The sequence below is a fragment of the Mercenaria mercenaria genome, chromosome 3, assembly GCF_021730395.1.
Source record: "Mercenaria mercenaria strain notata chromosome 3, MADL_Memer_1, whole genome shotgun sequence".
In the NCBI taxonomy this organism is placed as follows: Eukaryota; Metazoa; Mollusca; class Bivalvia; order Venerida; family Veneridae; genus Mercenaria; species Mercenaria mercenaria.
The window spans coordinates 99,156,238-99,172,007 of NC_069363.1; the positions used below are offsets into that span (position 1 = coordinate 99,156,238).

Consider the following 15,770-nt stretch of genomic DNA (forward strand, 5'->3'; position numbering starts at 1 on the left):
TTAATGCAAACGAAAAAGAATTGGATATTAGCTTCGCTCTGCTTGATTTTGACTGATATCAGCGGTGATTTGGAGCCGGATATTAAAATAAACAGAAATTAGCAATAACCGCGCCGACGGCAGCTGTTTCTTCTGTGAATGATGATAAAGTTCAGTCCGAATAAGTCTCTGAGATGCCGGAAATGGATCAAACACTGAGTTGTGCCACGTAACGATTATATGAATGATGCGTTAGTAATTTATGTGTAAAGAATCTAGTCATTATTACAAAAAATAATTTTAAACACTATGCAGGTTAGAGTTTATTAGTAGGCATTTACCAAATTGAATTAGTCGCGCGGCTGAGCCGTGCTAGACTAAATTAATTTGATAATTACTTACTAATAAACACTAATCTTTACGAAAAGTGGATTCGAAACTGCAGTAATAACATATAAACTGGTCCGTGACTGTTACGAAAAGGAAAGAAATTATAACTATTACTTTTTAACTGTCGGTTGTCATAAAACAAAGTCAAATTATTGAAATATATGACTGAAAAGAAGTTTTGAATAGGCGTACAGTTTTTCGACTAAGCGTTCAGTCCGGAATTTAGAAATTGCGATTAGTGGGTCAGTAATGTATCGACTAGTGGGACAGTGTAATCGGCATATATGTCTCAGAAAACACATTTTCCTAAAAACTCATTCGTTACCATAGAGCCATGCTAGTATTTATCGATGCGTAAGATATTTATCTACGAAGTAGCAAAGGTTTCAAATCTTTGCAAAAGTTTAAGATACGTGTATTTCAAAGAATTGATAGTTTCATTACAAAATCGAACAAATACCCACACGTGATTTGACTTGAAATTAAGTATATTAAGAGTTTTAATAGGCGTGTTTGGTATCTACGTAAACATTAGCTCTTAAACAATATGCAGATTAAAAATACACTTACTTTATGCGATATTAACGAAATTAACAATGAAATTCCAGGCCATCCGCGACAGTTGATTTCTGAACGCCTAGTTTTTGGCGACTTCCTGTTGGGCGTACAAAGAGTCTATACACTGTGAAAATAGTGGATTTTTTGTTTGTGATGCTCATAGCTGAAAATGTATAGAGCCTAGAATAATGATTCCTTTTCATAAAATGTTTGTTGAGGCTAAATTACTCTGGACATCTGTCAAAATGTTCATGGAATATTCACCAACACTGCGGAAATGTAGCATCTTGAAAAAATTCTGGTCATTTAACTCTGGAAAATAACTCTGTCATTTTCTAAGGGATTTTAAACACATCAGAAAACAATTAGCATCAGACTGGGAATACCATGTGATCAAGCTCAGCCAATTAGACTGATCTTACAGAGGAATTTTCAAAATGTATAACTGGAAGTCTGATGTTAACAAGTTGTGTAAAAATTAGTGAAACTTTATTATGTGAGGTAATTCAGTTCAAAGTTAATACTGATGATTCTAGAAATTGCTCATTACACACAAGTAAGTTTGTTTACATAATTGACCAATGAAACAATACATACATTTGTAATTATGCTAATTAACACATGCATGTATATTTGTACATCAGTCATTATATAGCATAAAACAATGAATGCTAAAGTATAACCAAAGGCTTCACAAAGATTTTATAAATAATATGCATATATGAAAACAGATATCTTTAAGTACTTTCTTTGATTGATTTCATCATTATTTAAGTGTAACTAATTGTCGTTTGAAACTATGTATATGCTTAAAAAATATTCTAATCAGTCACTTTTAACTGGCAAAGATTCATTTTCCTTGTTCATATATATCATATAGTGTTTGAAACTGCAAAAGTGATCACATGCAATAACATCATATTGCTTGTACTGAAGTGTTATTGACTGCAAAAATGTCTATAAATCACATTTATTGTTATTGAATAATACTGTCAGCAGAACTTCCTGGACGACTGCGGAATAACTCCGGAAAATTGTTCACGGACGTCCGTGGAATCACTACGGAAAATTGTCCATGGAAAGTTCTCCGCAAATCCCTGGACATTTTTCCGCAGTTTCCCGCAGTATTCCATATCAAGCTCCGGAAAGTTTGTCCGATTACTCCAGAGTCCGGACTTCCATGGAAATTCAAAGACAGTCCATGGAAACTTCTGGAATTTTGACAGCCGGGATTGTCCCTCCTACGCCACAGGACAAACGCATATTATCGGAACAGTTATGTTTGATGTTTTTGACTTTACAATATTAGATCATCAACTGTTTCTTGCACATCGGACTGCGGTTTCCGGTAATTTTACTCATGCCGGCAAAACATCCCCATGCCAGATGACTCTCGTGCTGTTAATGACAACTAACGATTTGTGCAATCATTCATTTATGGTAATAGATCTAGATCTATATGATTTGTGTAAAATTCGATAAAATCAAAAACTTCGATAGTTGCTTTTGTTTCTGAAAGTATATTTCTCGATTCAGGAGAAGATATTATATGGAAAAAACATATGGTAAAGGTACAAATGACAGAACTAAACCTGAATTTTATTTTTGTGCGTCTTTGAAACGTCATGACATCACTTCTATTTAGTGAAATTACTTTCCCGCGCTTTGTTTAAATACACTGCTGTTAGTTGTACATGGAGGTGGGAATATCCGGTTCTCGGGTAACTGTTTTGATGGCAATACGGCAGAGCCTCGTTACCGCCAAAAACATTTACCCTCGAACCGGTATCTACAACCACTGACAGATTATCATAAACTGTACCTTGCTAAAAACTGTAAAACATTAGGTTTCATATGATTCAAATACAACTTGATTTACAGTTTTACGATCAAGTGGACATTCGCATACTTTCGGAAGTTTCACTTTTGATTTAATTTAACATAATTATATCTCATTTTTGGACTTTATGATATTTTATCAAGTATACCGGCGTTATTTGTCATGCTGTGTTGACATCATTTTTGTTCTATAAATGTTAACATCTTTTTGATTTATTCTACTGACATGTTAACTTAGTAAGCGTCTCAGACTAAACATGTCATGAAAATTTCGTGTTGTTTTCCAGATATTGATGAATGTGCGGACGGAACACACAACTGTGATACAAAAGAAATGTGTACAAATACAGTGGGAAGTTTTACTTGTGACTGTGACAGTGCCCGAGGCTACTACAGAATCGAAAATTCTTGCTCACGTAATTAAATATTCTTTTTTGATAACTTGAACAGCTTTACTCAAACACTTGTGAAACGGCATTGTAAATGTCATATCGTCAGTTTAAAAGTGTGGGATAGAGCTCTGTCGGAAGAAATAATAATCATCTGACTCGTTTTGTCCCGAAAAAATGGGATACAGAAATAAGGTGCGTACATCCATCCTTCTACCCGTTCGCTCAACCGCCACTCTTCCTGACCGGTCTATTACTCTGCCATCTTTAAATGGATCTAAAAAATTCTTTGCACAAATTTCCCCCATGATAAGACGACATGTCAAGTGCAAGTCTGACCCAGACCATTAGCTCCAAGGTCACTGTCGCGCCAGGAGGTCAAATGTTAACAGTGTCTGTTTCATGTCCGGTCTATCTCGACCTGTCGTGCACAAGACCCATACATCTCAAAGGTCAAGATAGCAATTACAGGACACATATTTTTTGTAAGTTTTCTTCTTCCTTGTCTCGTGCGATTGATTTTCAAAAGAAAAATATTCCGTTTCATTACACATCCATTGTTGAGACATTTCTACACAAAATTAATGTTTATCATATTTTCAAATTTGCCTCTGTGGTCTCGGACTTCGAGCAGGAATATGGTCAAATAATACTTAAACAAAAAATGGATGTAACCTTGTGTCGTAGACTTTTGGCGTCGGACTATTTATTGCTGAACCCATCCGCTTAGCTCGATAGGGAGAGCGCAGACCTACGGATCATATGGTCGTGCGTTTGATCCCCGATCAAGGTGTGTGTTCTCCGTGACGGTTTGATAGAGGACATTTTGTCTTCCACATCCAATACATGTGGGGAAGTTGGCAGTTACTTGCGAAGAACACTCTAGTGATAGCTCCAGCTTCATCAGATGCTCCCTTGATTACTATCCAGCATCGAAATAAACGAGTGCGCTGTGTCCTTGGACAGCTCTTGTTAAGGTAAAATATAATCCATATTCTTAGGTGTGATTGTGTTATCTTTAATCTCTTAGACTTTAAAGATACTAGTACATAAGCAAATTTTTATAATAAATAAGCAGTGTTACACTTTCTTTCGTAGAGTTTGTTTGCAATTACAACGGCGCAATTGATGTCCATTATCTTCCGGCGGATTATCATTATTTTGCTGTGCAGAATATTCCAGGAGGTGCTGAAGTAGAGTGTACGGTAACACAGATCAACTCAACCTCTGTGACTATAACTGAATGCTCAAAAGTAAGTACAGTACATTTTTATGGAAGACCGATACGCCATGCTTATTGCCGGCCGATTACTAAATGAAAAATATTTAATGCTAAATGTTATTTACATAATGCTAAATGCTAGTTACTAAATGCTAAATGTCAAATAAATAATGCTAAATGCCAATTATTTTAAGCTTAAATACATGCTAAATGCTACATAACAAATGGTATATGCTATATACTTAATTCTAAATCTTAAGTAGCTAACGGTAAGTACCAATCGTTATATTCGTTTACTTCTTAGAAAATATCTACTTTATTCCGGTCTGTTTTCCAGTCTTTGAAAATGATATTTCTACAGAAGAGTATAAGTGTCATCTGTGTGTTATTAGCTCACATGTCACTTTGTGACAAGGTGAGCTTTTGTGATCGCGCAGCGTCCGTCGTCCGTCGTCCGTCCGTCCGTGCGTGCGTAAACTTTTGCTTGTGACCACTCTAGAGGTCACATTTTTCATGGGATCTTTATGAAATTGGTCAGAATGTTCACCTTGATGATATCTAGGTCACGTTCGAAACTGGGTCACGTGCGGTCCAAAACTAGGTCAATAGGTCTAAAAATAGAAAAACCTTGTGACCTCTTTAGAGGCCATACTTGTCAATGGATCTTCATGAAAGTTGGTCAGAATGTTTATCTGGATAATATCTAGGTCGAGTTTGAAACTGGGTCATGTGCCTTCAAAAACTAGGTCAGTAGGTCAAAAAATAAAAAAAACCTTGTGACCTCTTTAGAGGCCACATTTTTCAAGAAATCTACATGAAAGTTAGTCTGAATGTTCATCTTGATAATATCTAGGTTAAGTTTGAAACTGGGTCACGTGCGGTCAAAAACTAGGTCAGTAGGTCTAAAAATAGAAAAACCTTGTGACGTCTCTAGGGGCCACACTTTTCAACGGATCTTCATGAATGTTGGTCAGAATGTTCATCTGGATGATATCTAGATCAAATTTGAAACTGAGTTATGTGCCATCAAAAACTAGGTCAGTAGGTCAAATAATACAAAAACCTTGTGACCTCTCTAGAGGCCATATTTTTCATGGGATCTGTATGAAAGTTGGTCTGAATGTTTATCTTGATGATATCTAGGTCAAGTTCGAAACTGGGTCAACTGCGGTCAAAAACTAGGTCAGTAGGTCTAAAAATAGAAAAACCTTGTGACCTCTCTAGAAGCCATACTTGTGAATGGATCTTCATGAAAATTGGTCAGAATGTTTACATTGATGATATCTAGATCAAGTTTAAAACTAGGTTACGTGCCATCAATAACTAGGGCAGTAGGTCAAATAATACAAAAACCTTGTGACCTCTCTAAAGGCCATATTTTTCATGGGATCTGTATGAAAGTTGGTCTGAATGTTTATCTTGATGATATCTAGGTCAAGTTCGAAACTGGGTCAACTGTGGTCAAAAACTAGGTCAGTTGGTCTAAAAATAGAAAAACATTGTGACCTCTCTAAAGGCCATACTTTTGAATGGATCTTCATCAAAATTAGTCAGAATGTTCACCTGGATGATATCTAGGTCAATTTCGAAACTGGGTCACGTGTCATCAATAACTACGTCAGTAGGTCAAATAATAAAAAAACCTTGTGACCTCTCTAGAGGCCATATTTTTAAATGGATCTTCATGAAAACTGGTCAGAATTTTTATCTTGATGATATCTAGGTCAGGTTAAAAACTGGGTCACATGAGCTCAAAAACTAGGTCACTGTGTCAAATAATAGAAAAAATGTCATACTCAGTTCAAAACTGGGTCATGTGGGGACAGGTGAGCGAATCAGGACCATCATGGTCCTCTTGTTTGTAAAAGGTGGTAACGTGAAATGTGGAGATTTGTAACTTGAAATCGCCAAATGACCTTAAACTGTGTCGTGTTGGCTTAACGAAAAATAAGCAAAATGAAATCTTGGATCGCGCATTCCTCTTTCTGCATATTTGAAAAATACGTTCGAAGTTTTCACACCATACGTTTACGTGGATGTGCACACATTTTAAGGGCCGACGCGTGATATGTATTGCTCACATCATCTGAACATTTATAAACACATCAGAAATCTCCACCGAGGCTCTTTCGAAGAAAGTGAAATAGTGCTGTACATAACCTTTACCTTTTTGTGTCCCCCGCTTTTTTGCTTTTTTTTTGTGCGGGGATGAGGGTGCTAAGAGTTGCCCTTGTCCGTTCGTACGAATTTGTGTCATGCATAATTCAAAAAGTATTTGACCCAGCGTCATCAAACTTGTAGGATTGTTATTCAGCAAAAGAAGTTGCCCACTTGGTGTTTTAATTTGGATGTCATACAGTCAGACTAGAGTTATGGCCCTTGACTTAGTCAAAAATATGCTTAATATGGGTCTACGTTTCTGTCGCATATATCTCAAAAAGTATTTGACTCAAGATTATGAAACATTACGGGAATATTATTCGGCATGGGAAGTTGTGCACCTGGAGTTTTGATATTTTATTCAGCCAGACCAGAGTTATTGCCCTTGACTTATTCAAAATAAGTATGAAAGGACTTAAAAGTTTGTATCGCACGTATCTTAAAACGTTCTTGACCTAGGGTCATGAAACATAACAAAATGTTATTCGGCATGTGAAGTTGTGCACCTTAGGTTTTATTTTGGATTTATGTAGGTCAGACAAGACAATGGCAACTTGAAGTTATAAAACATCCAAAAATTGTTCTATAGTATGTGAAGTTGTAGAGTCTTGAAAGCATGTAAATTTGTGCACATTATTTTTTTACTTTTAATTTACAAGACCAGAGTTATGGTCTTTAACTTAGTCAAAAAATAAAAGTTTGTGCCCCATGTATCTCAGAATGTACTTGACCCAGGGTCATAAAACATTAAAGGATTGTTATATAGCATGTGAAGTTGTGCACCGGGTGTTCTCTTTTGAATTTCTTCAGATACTTATTATTCAAATCGCTTGAATCCGGTATATACCAGAGTCTGTAATTTATCACCCAGGTCTGTTTTAGTCACAGTCTTTTTAGCGCGCATATGATATGACCCACAGTTTACACCATGCAGAAAACTGGTTCATGAAACTATTTTCAATACACATCACTTGTAGCAAATATTGTCAAAATGTATTATAAAATACTCTAAACGCAGTAACAAGGTTTAATTTCGAAAACAAATTTATGGGTTTGTTTACATTAGTGACCAATTAAAACGGACTTAACATGACCTTTTTCCCAGGTATACAGCTACCTTATTCCCAGTAAGTTCCCAGTACTTTTAAGCTCCACTATTCGGAGTATAGGGATGCTATTCTACTCGCCCCAGCGTCGACGTCAGCGTCGGCGTGTCCTTTCTTGGTTAAAGTTTTTCGGCAACCTTTGTTAGCCCACCATCATCAGATGGTGTGCTATTCAAATCACTCTGCGTCCGTGGTCCATAGTCCTTCCGTCCGTTAACAATTTCTCGTTATCGCATCTCCTAAGAAACTACTTGGGGGATTTTAACCAAACTTTGTCAGAATGATGTATTGATACCCTTGTTGTGTCCCCCTGAAAATCAGGCTGGTTCAACAATTTTTGAACGAGTTATGGCCTTTTGTTTATTTTTATAATTTACATAGATTTATATAGGGAAAAATTTGAAAATCTTCTTGTCCAAAACCACAGTGTTATATCAGTGTAAAGCTAACATGTTTATCTACCCAATAATCTTAATTTCCTCATGATTTTCGCATTATTGAGCGAGATAATGTTCTAGATGCATTCATATTTGAACAATCCTCGTAATACTTTTCTGTTTTTCTGTTGTAGAATTTAACTATTTTACTCGCATTTGGCACGTACTATGGAACGGAGACGCATCGAGTAGTTGGAGGAATATCTATGGTTGTCGCAGAGGTAAAATGTGTTGATATACCTGGCAGTGGTATCGTGCATACAGTTAACAACTCCATGCAGGCAAAGTAAGTTAACCTAGTTGCGTGCGCATATGTTAGTGGCAGACTTTTCAGTTGGTCATGATAAATCAGGTGGTATCTTTGCCCGATGGTCTAGTGGAAACAGGCTTGACTGTTGTTTCCTTGACTGTCAGTCCAGAGGTGTGGGGTTAGAATCCTGATCGGGACACTGGAAATTTCTGAGATGCTTTTTAGTGCCTCCCATCCAACTAAGAGGTCAGTATTTTTTCTTTCTAGGAAAAAAAAGGTTTGCGTGTATCCGTGCTTTACATCGGACACGTTCAAGAACCAGGCTGTCTTTTCAAAAAGAGCTAGGTTAGTTAGCTAGACATGCCTGTATCACTCTCTCGCAAATATTTAACTAGTTTCTCACAGTAGAGCATTTATTGTCACTCTATCGTAAACCACGATCTCGGCGTCTGCGTCACGAAAGATTTCTGTGCGGAAGGTTTCTCAAAATCCACTGAACCAAATATTTTTGAATTTCACACTTGTCCTTATTAAATAACCTCATAGGACAAGTTACAAACATCAGTTTTTATACGCTCGTCTCTGAAAGAGCGGGACGTATTATGTGAACACCCGTGGCGGGCGGTCGGCGTCCAAAAGCATGTCCATTCTCTAAGTCGAACAGTTTTCATCCGATCTTCACCAAACTTGCTGACAATGTTTGTGGGCATAATATCTCGGCCAAGTTCGATAATCAGCCAATCGCCCCAGACACTCTTGGATTATGGCCCTTGAATTACTCGAAAAACTGCAAATTTAGCCTTGTCCGCCCTCTAAGTTAAACAGTTTTCATCCGATCTGCACCAAACTTGCTAACAATGTTTTTAGTATAATATCTTGGCCAAATTCGATAATTTCCTGTATGAAAAAAGGACCTGTTTTACAGCTGTAAAACGTCTATAAAAGACCTGTATTTTGAAATTACAACTGTAAAAGACCTGTAAGTGGAAAACTGATCAGAAATACAGTTAAAATTTTCAGGTGTAAAATATGAAGGTCTCAATTTACAACTGTAAAAAATTTACTGTTGAAAGTTACAGTTGTAAAATGGTCATGTCTCAAAATTACAGCTGTAACATTATTGGAGGGAAACATGAGTATTGCCAGCCATCTTTAATGCATTTTGGCGGGATATACCTGAAATTCACACAGACATAACATCTTGTAAAATTTTGGAATTTAAAGCGGTATAGAGTAAGTAAAGATGTTTTTTGAAGGTTCGTATTCATCAACGGTTTCAAGGGCCGTATTCACCAAAAGTTTCAAGGTACGCATTCACCAAAAGTTTCAAGGGTCATATAAGTAAACAGTTTCAAGGACCGTATTCATCAACAGTTTCAATGTCCGTATTCATTAATAGTTTTACGGTCCTTATTCATCAGAAGTTTCAAGGTCAGTGTTCACTAACAGTTTTAAAGTCTACATTCATCAAACGTTTCAAGGTCTGTATTCAATATCATTTTCAATGGCCGTATTCATCAAAAGATTTGAACTTGAAGAGCCATATTCATTTATAGTTTCAAGGTCCATATCAATCAGTAGTTTCAAGGTCCGTATTCATCAACAGTTTTAAAGTCCACATTTATCAAAAGTTTCAAGGTCTGTTTTCAATATCATTTTCGCCCCATGTGGTTCTGGGACAATCTGTGAATGAAAAGAATTGGAACCACTGCCTTACCCTTGCATGATCGTAAGAGGCGACTAATAGGGTCTTAACATTTGGTTTTGCAGTAACTCTGTGATTCCAGCAGGTATGCAAATTTTGATTCCATACCTCATGTTTTTATTTCGATTAAATGAGATGTGGAACCAAAATTTGTAGTCCTGTTTGGCGCCATATAACCTATACTGTGTTGGTGCGCGGTAAACCCAAATAAATAAATAAATAAATAAATAAATATTATTTTCAACATCCGTATTCATAAATAGTTCCAAGATCCGTATTCATCATCCGTTATAAGGTCCGCATTAATCAACTTTCAAGGTCCACATTCAACAACTACATTTTGAAAACAATTTTTCTTTATCAGTAGTTGTGGAAAATTTCAGCAGGACCGCGAAACGATTTATCAAAGATAAGAATGAGCATTATGATGTCTTTTTGGTAGACAACCTGTCAGAACATCTTATGTTTTATATCTTTAGTTATACAGTTGGCAGAAAGGTTAATATTAATCCAGGATATGAAGTGACATCTTCTTTGAATACAACAACAACCACGGTTGGAAGTCCAGTCGCATGGACCATCAGCTATTCTTGTATGTATTAAAACTAATGCAAATGTTGTACAAAAACTTCACGTGTCTTTGAGGTCATAAAACTAGGAGATAGCATCAAGTCCCATAACTCTGACATGCATTTTGGCCAAATTATGCCCCCTTTTGGACTAAAGGCCATGTTTGATCGTTTTGATTATGTATCATTTCGGCCATATTTAATCGTGTCAATTATGAGTCGTATCGGCCATATTTAATCTTGTCGATCATGAGTCGTATCGGCCATGTTTGATCGTGTCGATTATGTGTCGTATCGGCCAAACTTGCTCTTGTTGATTATGAGTCGTATCGTCCATACTTCATCTTGTTGATAATGAGTCGTCTCGGCCATATTTGATCGCGTCGATTATGTATCGTATCAGCCATATTTGATCTTGTTGATTTTGTAACATATCAGAAATATCTGATTGTGTCGATTATGATTCGTATCGGCCATATTTGATTGTGTTGATTGTGAGTCGTATCGGTCATATTTGATCGCGTCGATTATGAGTCGTATCGGACATATTTGGTCGTGTCTGTTATGAGTCGTATCGGCCATATTTGATTGTGTTGATTATGAGTCGTATCGGCCATATTTGATCGTGTTGATTATGATTCGTATCGGCCATATTTGATCGCGTCGATTATGAGTCGTATCGGACATATTTTATCGTGTCGATTATGATTCGTATCGGCCATATTTGATTGTGTTGATTATGATTCGTATCGGCCATATTTGATCGTGTTGATTATGAGTCGTATCGGCCATATTTGATCGCGTCGATTATAAGTCGTATCGGACATATTTGATCGTGTCGATTATGAGTCGTATCGGCCATGTTTGATCGTTTTGATTATGTATCATTTCGGCCATATTTAATCGTGTCAATTATGAGTCGTATCGGCTTTTTTTTGTCCAGTGATTTTTGTATTGATGTCCCAGACTACTAAACATTTTAAGATAAGTTGTCAGTTGGGCAAGTCGATAAAATACGTTTATAATTATATATTGATGAATGTACAACAATCGGTGTTACAATGAAGCTTTCTGTAAATTAAATACAAATATTTCTTTTATAAGTAATTTGTCCATTCATATAAAATAGTAAACGTGATGATAGTCGCAATTGACTAGTTATCCTAAATAAACATATTTTTCATTTTTTAGACTTTTACATTCTGGAAGTGACCAGCTGCAGTGCTTACCCTGGTTCTAACAATCAGTCTCCTGATTCAGTCAGTTTGATTTCCAGTGGAGGGTAGGTAGAAAACATGGATATATTGGTAATTCTAAAGTAGAAATAAATGCTTTAGACATACAGTCAAACCTATGTTAAAGACCACCTCTGAAAAGAGACCACCTGGGTCTAAAGACCGCATGTTTTGTTTCCCATTTAACATTTACAGTGTATTTTAACCTTTGAAAAAGACCACCTCCCAATAAAGGCCATATTTTGTCTCTCCCAAGGGTGGTCTTTATAGACAGGTTTGACTGTATAATTATGAATAAGTAACAGTACAATATATGATCCCGGATCTACACATTTTGTCCATACCTTGAGGTTTTAAAGGGTGAACATGATTAGACCGACATACCAATGCCCATATTCCAGTCCCGATCTCAGTGCATCTTTTTCTCACGTTGTGTCACATATAATTCGTTTTAGCTCACCTGAGCCAAAGGCTCAAGATGAGCTTTTGTGACCGCTTGATGTCCGTCTTCCATCGTTCTTTGTGCGTCGTCCTCCGTTAACAATGTCTTCAAATTTTTTTTGAAAACTTTTGGGCAGATTTACACCAAACTTCACAGGAATGATCCTTGGGTAGCCCCCGTTCAAAATTGCCCAAAGAATTAAAATCCATTCAGAACTGTGGTTGGGCAACCGAAAGGAAAATCTTTAAGTCTTCTTCTCAGAAACAGTTAGCTGGATTTCAAAAATGTTTTGTAGAAATGATCTCTATGTGACCCTCTACCAAAATTGCTTAAACCGTTCTGTTTCGGTAAAAACATGACCGCCAGGGGGCGGGGCTAATTTTCCCGATATGACTATATTATAAATTTTAAAATCTTCTCTGAAATCACCGGGCAGATTTACACCAAACTTCACAGAAATGATCCTTGGGTGGTCCCCTTTCAACCTTGCTGAAAGAATTAAAATCAATTCAGAACTGTGGTTGACATGGCAACCGAAAGAAAAATCTTTAAAAATCTTCTTCTCAGAAACTTTTAGCTGGATTTCAAAAATATTTTGTAAAAATGATCTCTAGGTGACTTTCCACTAAAATTGCTTAAGCAATTCTATTTCCTCAAAAAACATGGCTCCAGGGGACGAGGCTTATTTTCCTATATGACTATATTGTAAATTTTAAAATCTTCTTCTCTGAAACCTGAAGACCTAGAGCTTAGATATTTGGTATTTGGCATTGTCTATTGGACTTTACCAAGATTGTTCCAGTTATAATCTCAAGTCAATATTGGTCCCGCCTCATGGTCCCTTGAATTTATATAGAGTTCTATAGGAAAAACATAAAAAAATGTTCTTCTCTGAAACCGAGAGGCACAGAGCTTAGGTATTTTACATGTGGCAGTGTCTAGTGGTCCTTTACTAAGATTGTTCAAATCATGACCCAGGGTCCAGTGAAAGCACTGCCCCGGGGTCACTTAGTTTTTATATGAGTTATATAGGAAAAAAGTACTTCAAAACTTACCTTATTATATTTCCTAGACTGTTTGATTATAATTACCTGATGACCCCAAGTGATTAGGGGTCACTTGACGGTAGCCTTGACCTACTGACCTACTTTCTTGTTTTTAAGATACAGCCTTGAAATTTGGATGACATATACAGTTTTGCACACCGATCTTAAAACTGACTTTCAATGACCATGAATGTGACCTACTGACCTACTTTCTTAATATTTTAGCATCAGGTTGACATTTGAAACATGTAGCTCATATTACTCAGGTGAACGATCCAGGGACATCATGACCCTCTTGTTTCCTGTGATATCTGTAGCTGGTATAACACTTCAGGACAATCGGTTCTTTTATTATATTTGTAGGTGCAATGTCACAAGTGAATTGATCACTCATTTTTCGGATGACTTAAATGGTTCAGCCACAGCGACAATTCAAGCCTTCACGTTCTACGACAGTGACAGTGTTTTCCTGACATGTGATGTGAAAGTCTGCTCAAATATATCATCAACTTGTGATGTAAGCACCCGTAATTTAATTGTTTCAGTTTAAAGGTATATCTGATTCAGATAATTTTATGATTTAAAAGATATAAAATGATATGGACTGGTTCCCTGACTGCATGGTTTTTTTAAAAAAAATAATGCAAGCATTCAGTAGGTAAATTTTAAGCCTCTAATATTGCACATATTTTATCTGATGGCTAAACCAGAGCCAGGGGCAATAAAAATGTCAATACAGAAAAAAACCCTGTTTGAGTATCTACCACTGTTAAATGAAGAAACCTCGTATATGCGAACTTTGTCAGCAAATATAGGGTTGGAAGCCAATCTAAAGCTTGTATTTCACAAAATTTAATGATAAATCATATAAACATCTTTCACTGGTTGAAGGTGCGGCTGGAAATATCTGACTCGAGGGTAACGAGGCTTTGCCGAGGGACTGCAAAATAATCACCCGAGAGCCAGATATTTCCATCCGCACCTTATATCATTGATTATTGATAGATTCTTTTTCTTGCATACCATTTTCTTGAAAAATAGAAGAAATAAAATAAAACAGATCCTTTTCCTTTAAGCACTATTTTGTTGCAGTAGCGTGTTAAATTCATTTATTAATTACAGCACGTGAGTCTTTTTCCAGCACTAGCAAAAACACGGGAAAATCATGTCTGTTATGCAAGAAAAATCCCTCTTGCACTATTTCAAACACGGTTAAATATTGTGCCTGTCCCTGGAACACTTTCGTTAATAGTCATGATCCAGTATATTAACACCTCGTGGTTAGTGTTTATATCGTGTGCTACTTTTATGCCTCCCTACCCACAGCTTCTTCGAAGAAGAGTGTAGATATTGTTTTGCTCCTTGCTGGTATGTATGTCGGTCAGTCCATTGGTAGATCATTTGGTTTCCGATCAATAACTAGAGAACTTTTGGTCCTGAATTGTATCCTTATTGTAATGTCAAGATCACAATGACCTCAAACCTGAAAAGGTTTCTGCTTTATAGGCAATGAACACTTTGGCCGACAATCGTCACCTTTCATATGATGGTTATCTGTGGCCAGTAGATGACCTCTATTATTTTTAGTTGTTGTGGGGTTGAGGGGGATTGGGGGGCTAGCAAGTCAAGGGTCAAGGTCACAGTGACCTCTAAATGAAAAACTATTTCCGCTTAATAACTAAAGAACGCTTGTGTCTAATGCTTTTTGACTTGATAGAATTCTTTGCATTTTGTCAACAGACCAACCCTTATTGTTTTGAAGGTGATTAAAGGTCAAGGTTACAGTGACCTTGAAACTGAAAGCAGTTCCGATCTATATCTAAAGCACATTTTGGCTTTAAAATTTCATAGAATGATGGCCTGTGTTTGCGAGATGGCCGGCACCTATTATTTTGTGGTCAGCGCCTTAAAATCACAGTAACTTTGAGACTGAAAACAGTTTCTGAGACAGCTTCATAGGATGGTTGCCTATAGTAAGTAGATGGCCCCTGTAGGTTTGAGGTCATTTGGTGAAATGTCAAGTCACATCATACAAAATTAGATACACATGTACCATGTTGCCTTCCACAGGGCATCCCGGAGGGTACGTACATGTGTTTTACCAATAAGTCTTGCTCTTTTAAATAATCGGGTTTAGGGAGAGGAATAGAACTGAATGGTACTATTTGCTAAAATGTAATTATTTACGCAATAACAGAATCGCTTTTTAGCTGATCTTTTAGAAGAATATTTAGAGCTGTTGCACTCACCCAGGAGTCGGCGTCGGCGTCCCTTTTAATGTAAGCTAGTGTCAGAATACCTATAAATGGGAATTGATTAAAACTTCACACTCTTTAATTCACTGTGATAAAATGACATGCAGTCCACGGGTTCAATAACTGAGCCGTGCTATGAGAAAAACAACATAGTGGGTTTGCGATCAGCATGGATCCAGACCAGCCTG

At 36.8% G+C, this 15,770-nt stretch overlaps 1 protein-coding gene across 1 annotated transcript in view; it reads left to right on the forward strand.

Moving 5' to 3' along the window:
• LOC123523883 (E-selectin-like) overlaps positions 1-15,770 on the forward strand; it is a 46,540-nt gene that overhangs the window by 24,566 nt on the left and 6,204 nt on the right. Inside the window, exons 9-14 of the mRNA XM_053539444.1 lie at positions 3,054-3,182; positions 4,254-4,408; positions 8,215-8,366; positions 10,515-10,627; positions 11,796-11,886; positions 13,691-13,844. Coding sequence (XP_053395419.1) covers positions 3,054-3,182; positions 4,254-4,408; positions 8,215-8,366; positions 10,515-10,627; positions 11,796-11,886; positions 13,691-13,844 — 794 coding nt within the window. The remainder of the gene's footprint in view (positions 1-3,053; positions 3,183-4,253; positions 4,409-8,214; positions 8,367-10,514; positions 10,628-11,795; positions 11,887-13,690; positions 13,845-15,770) is intronic.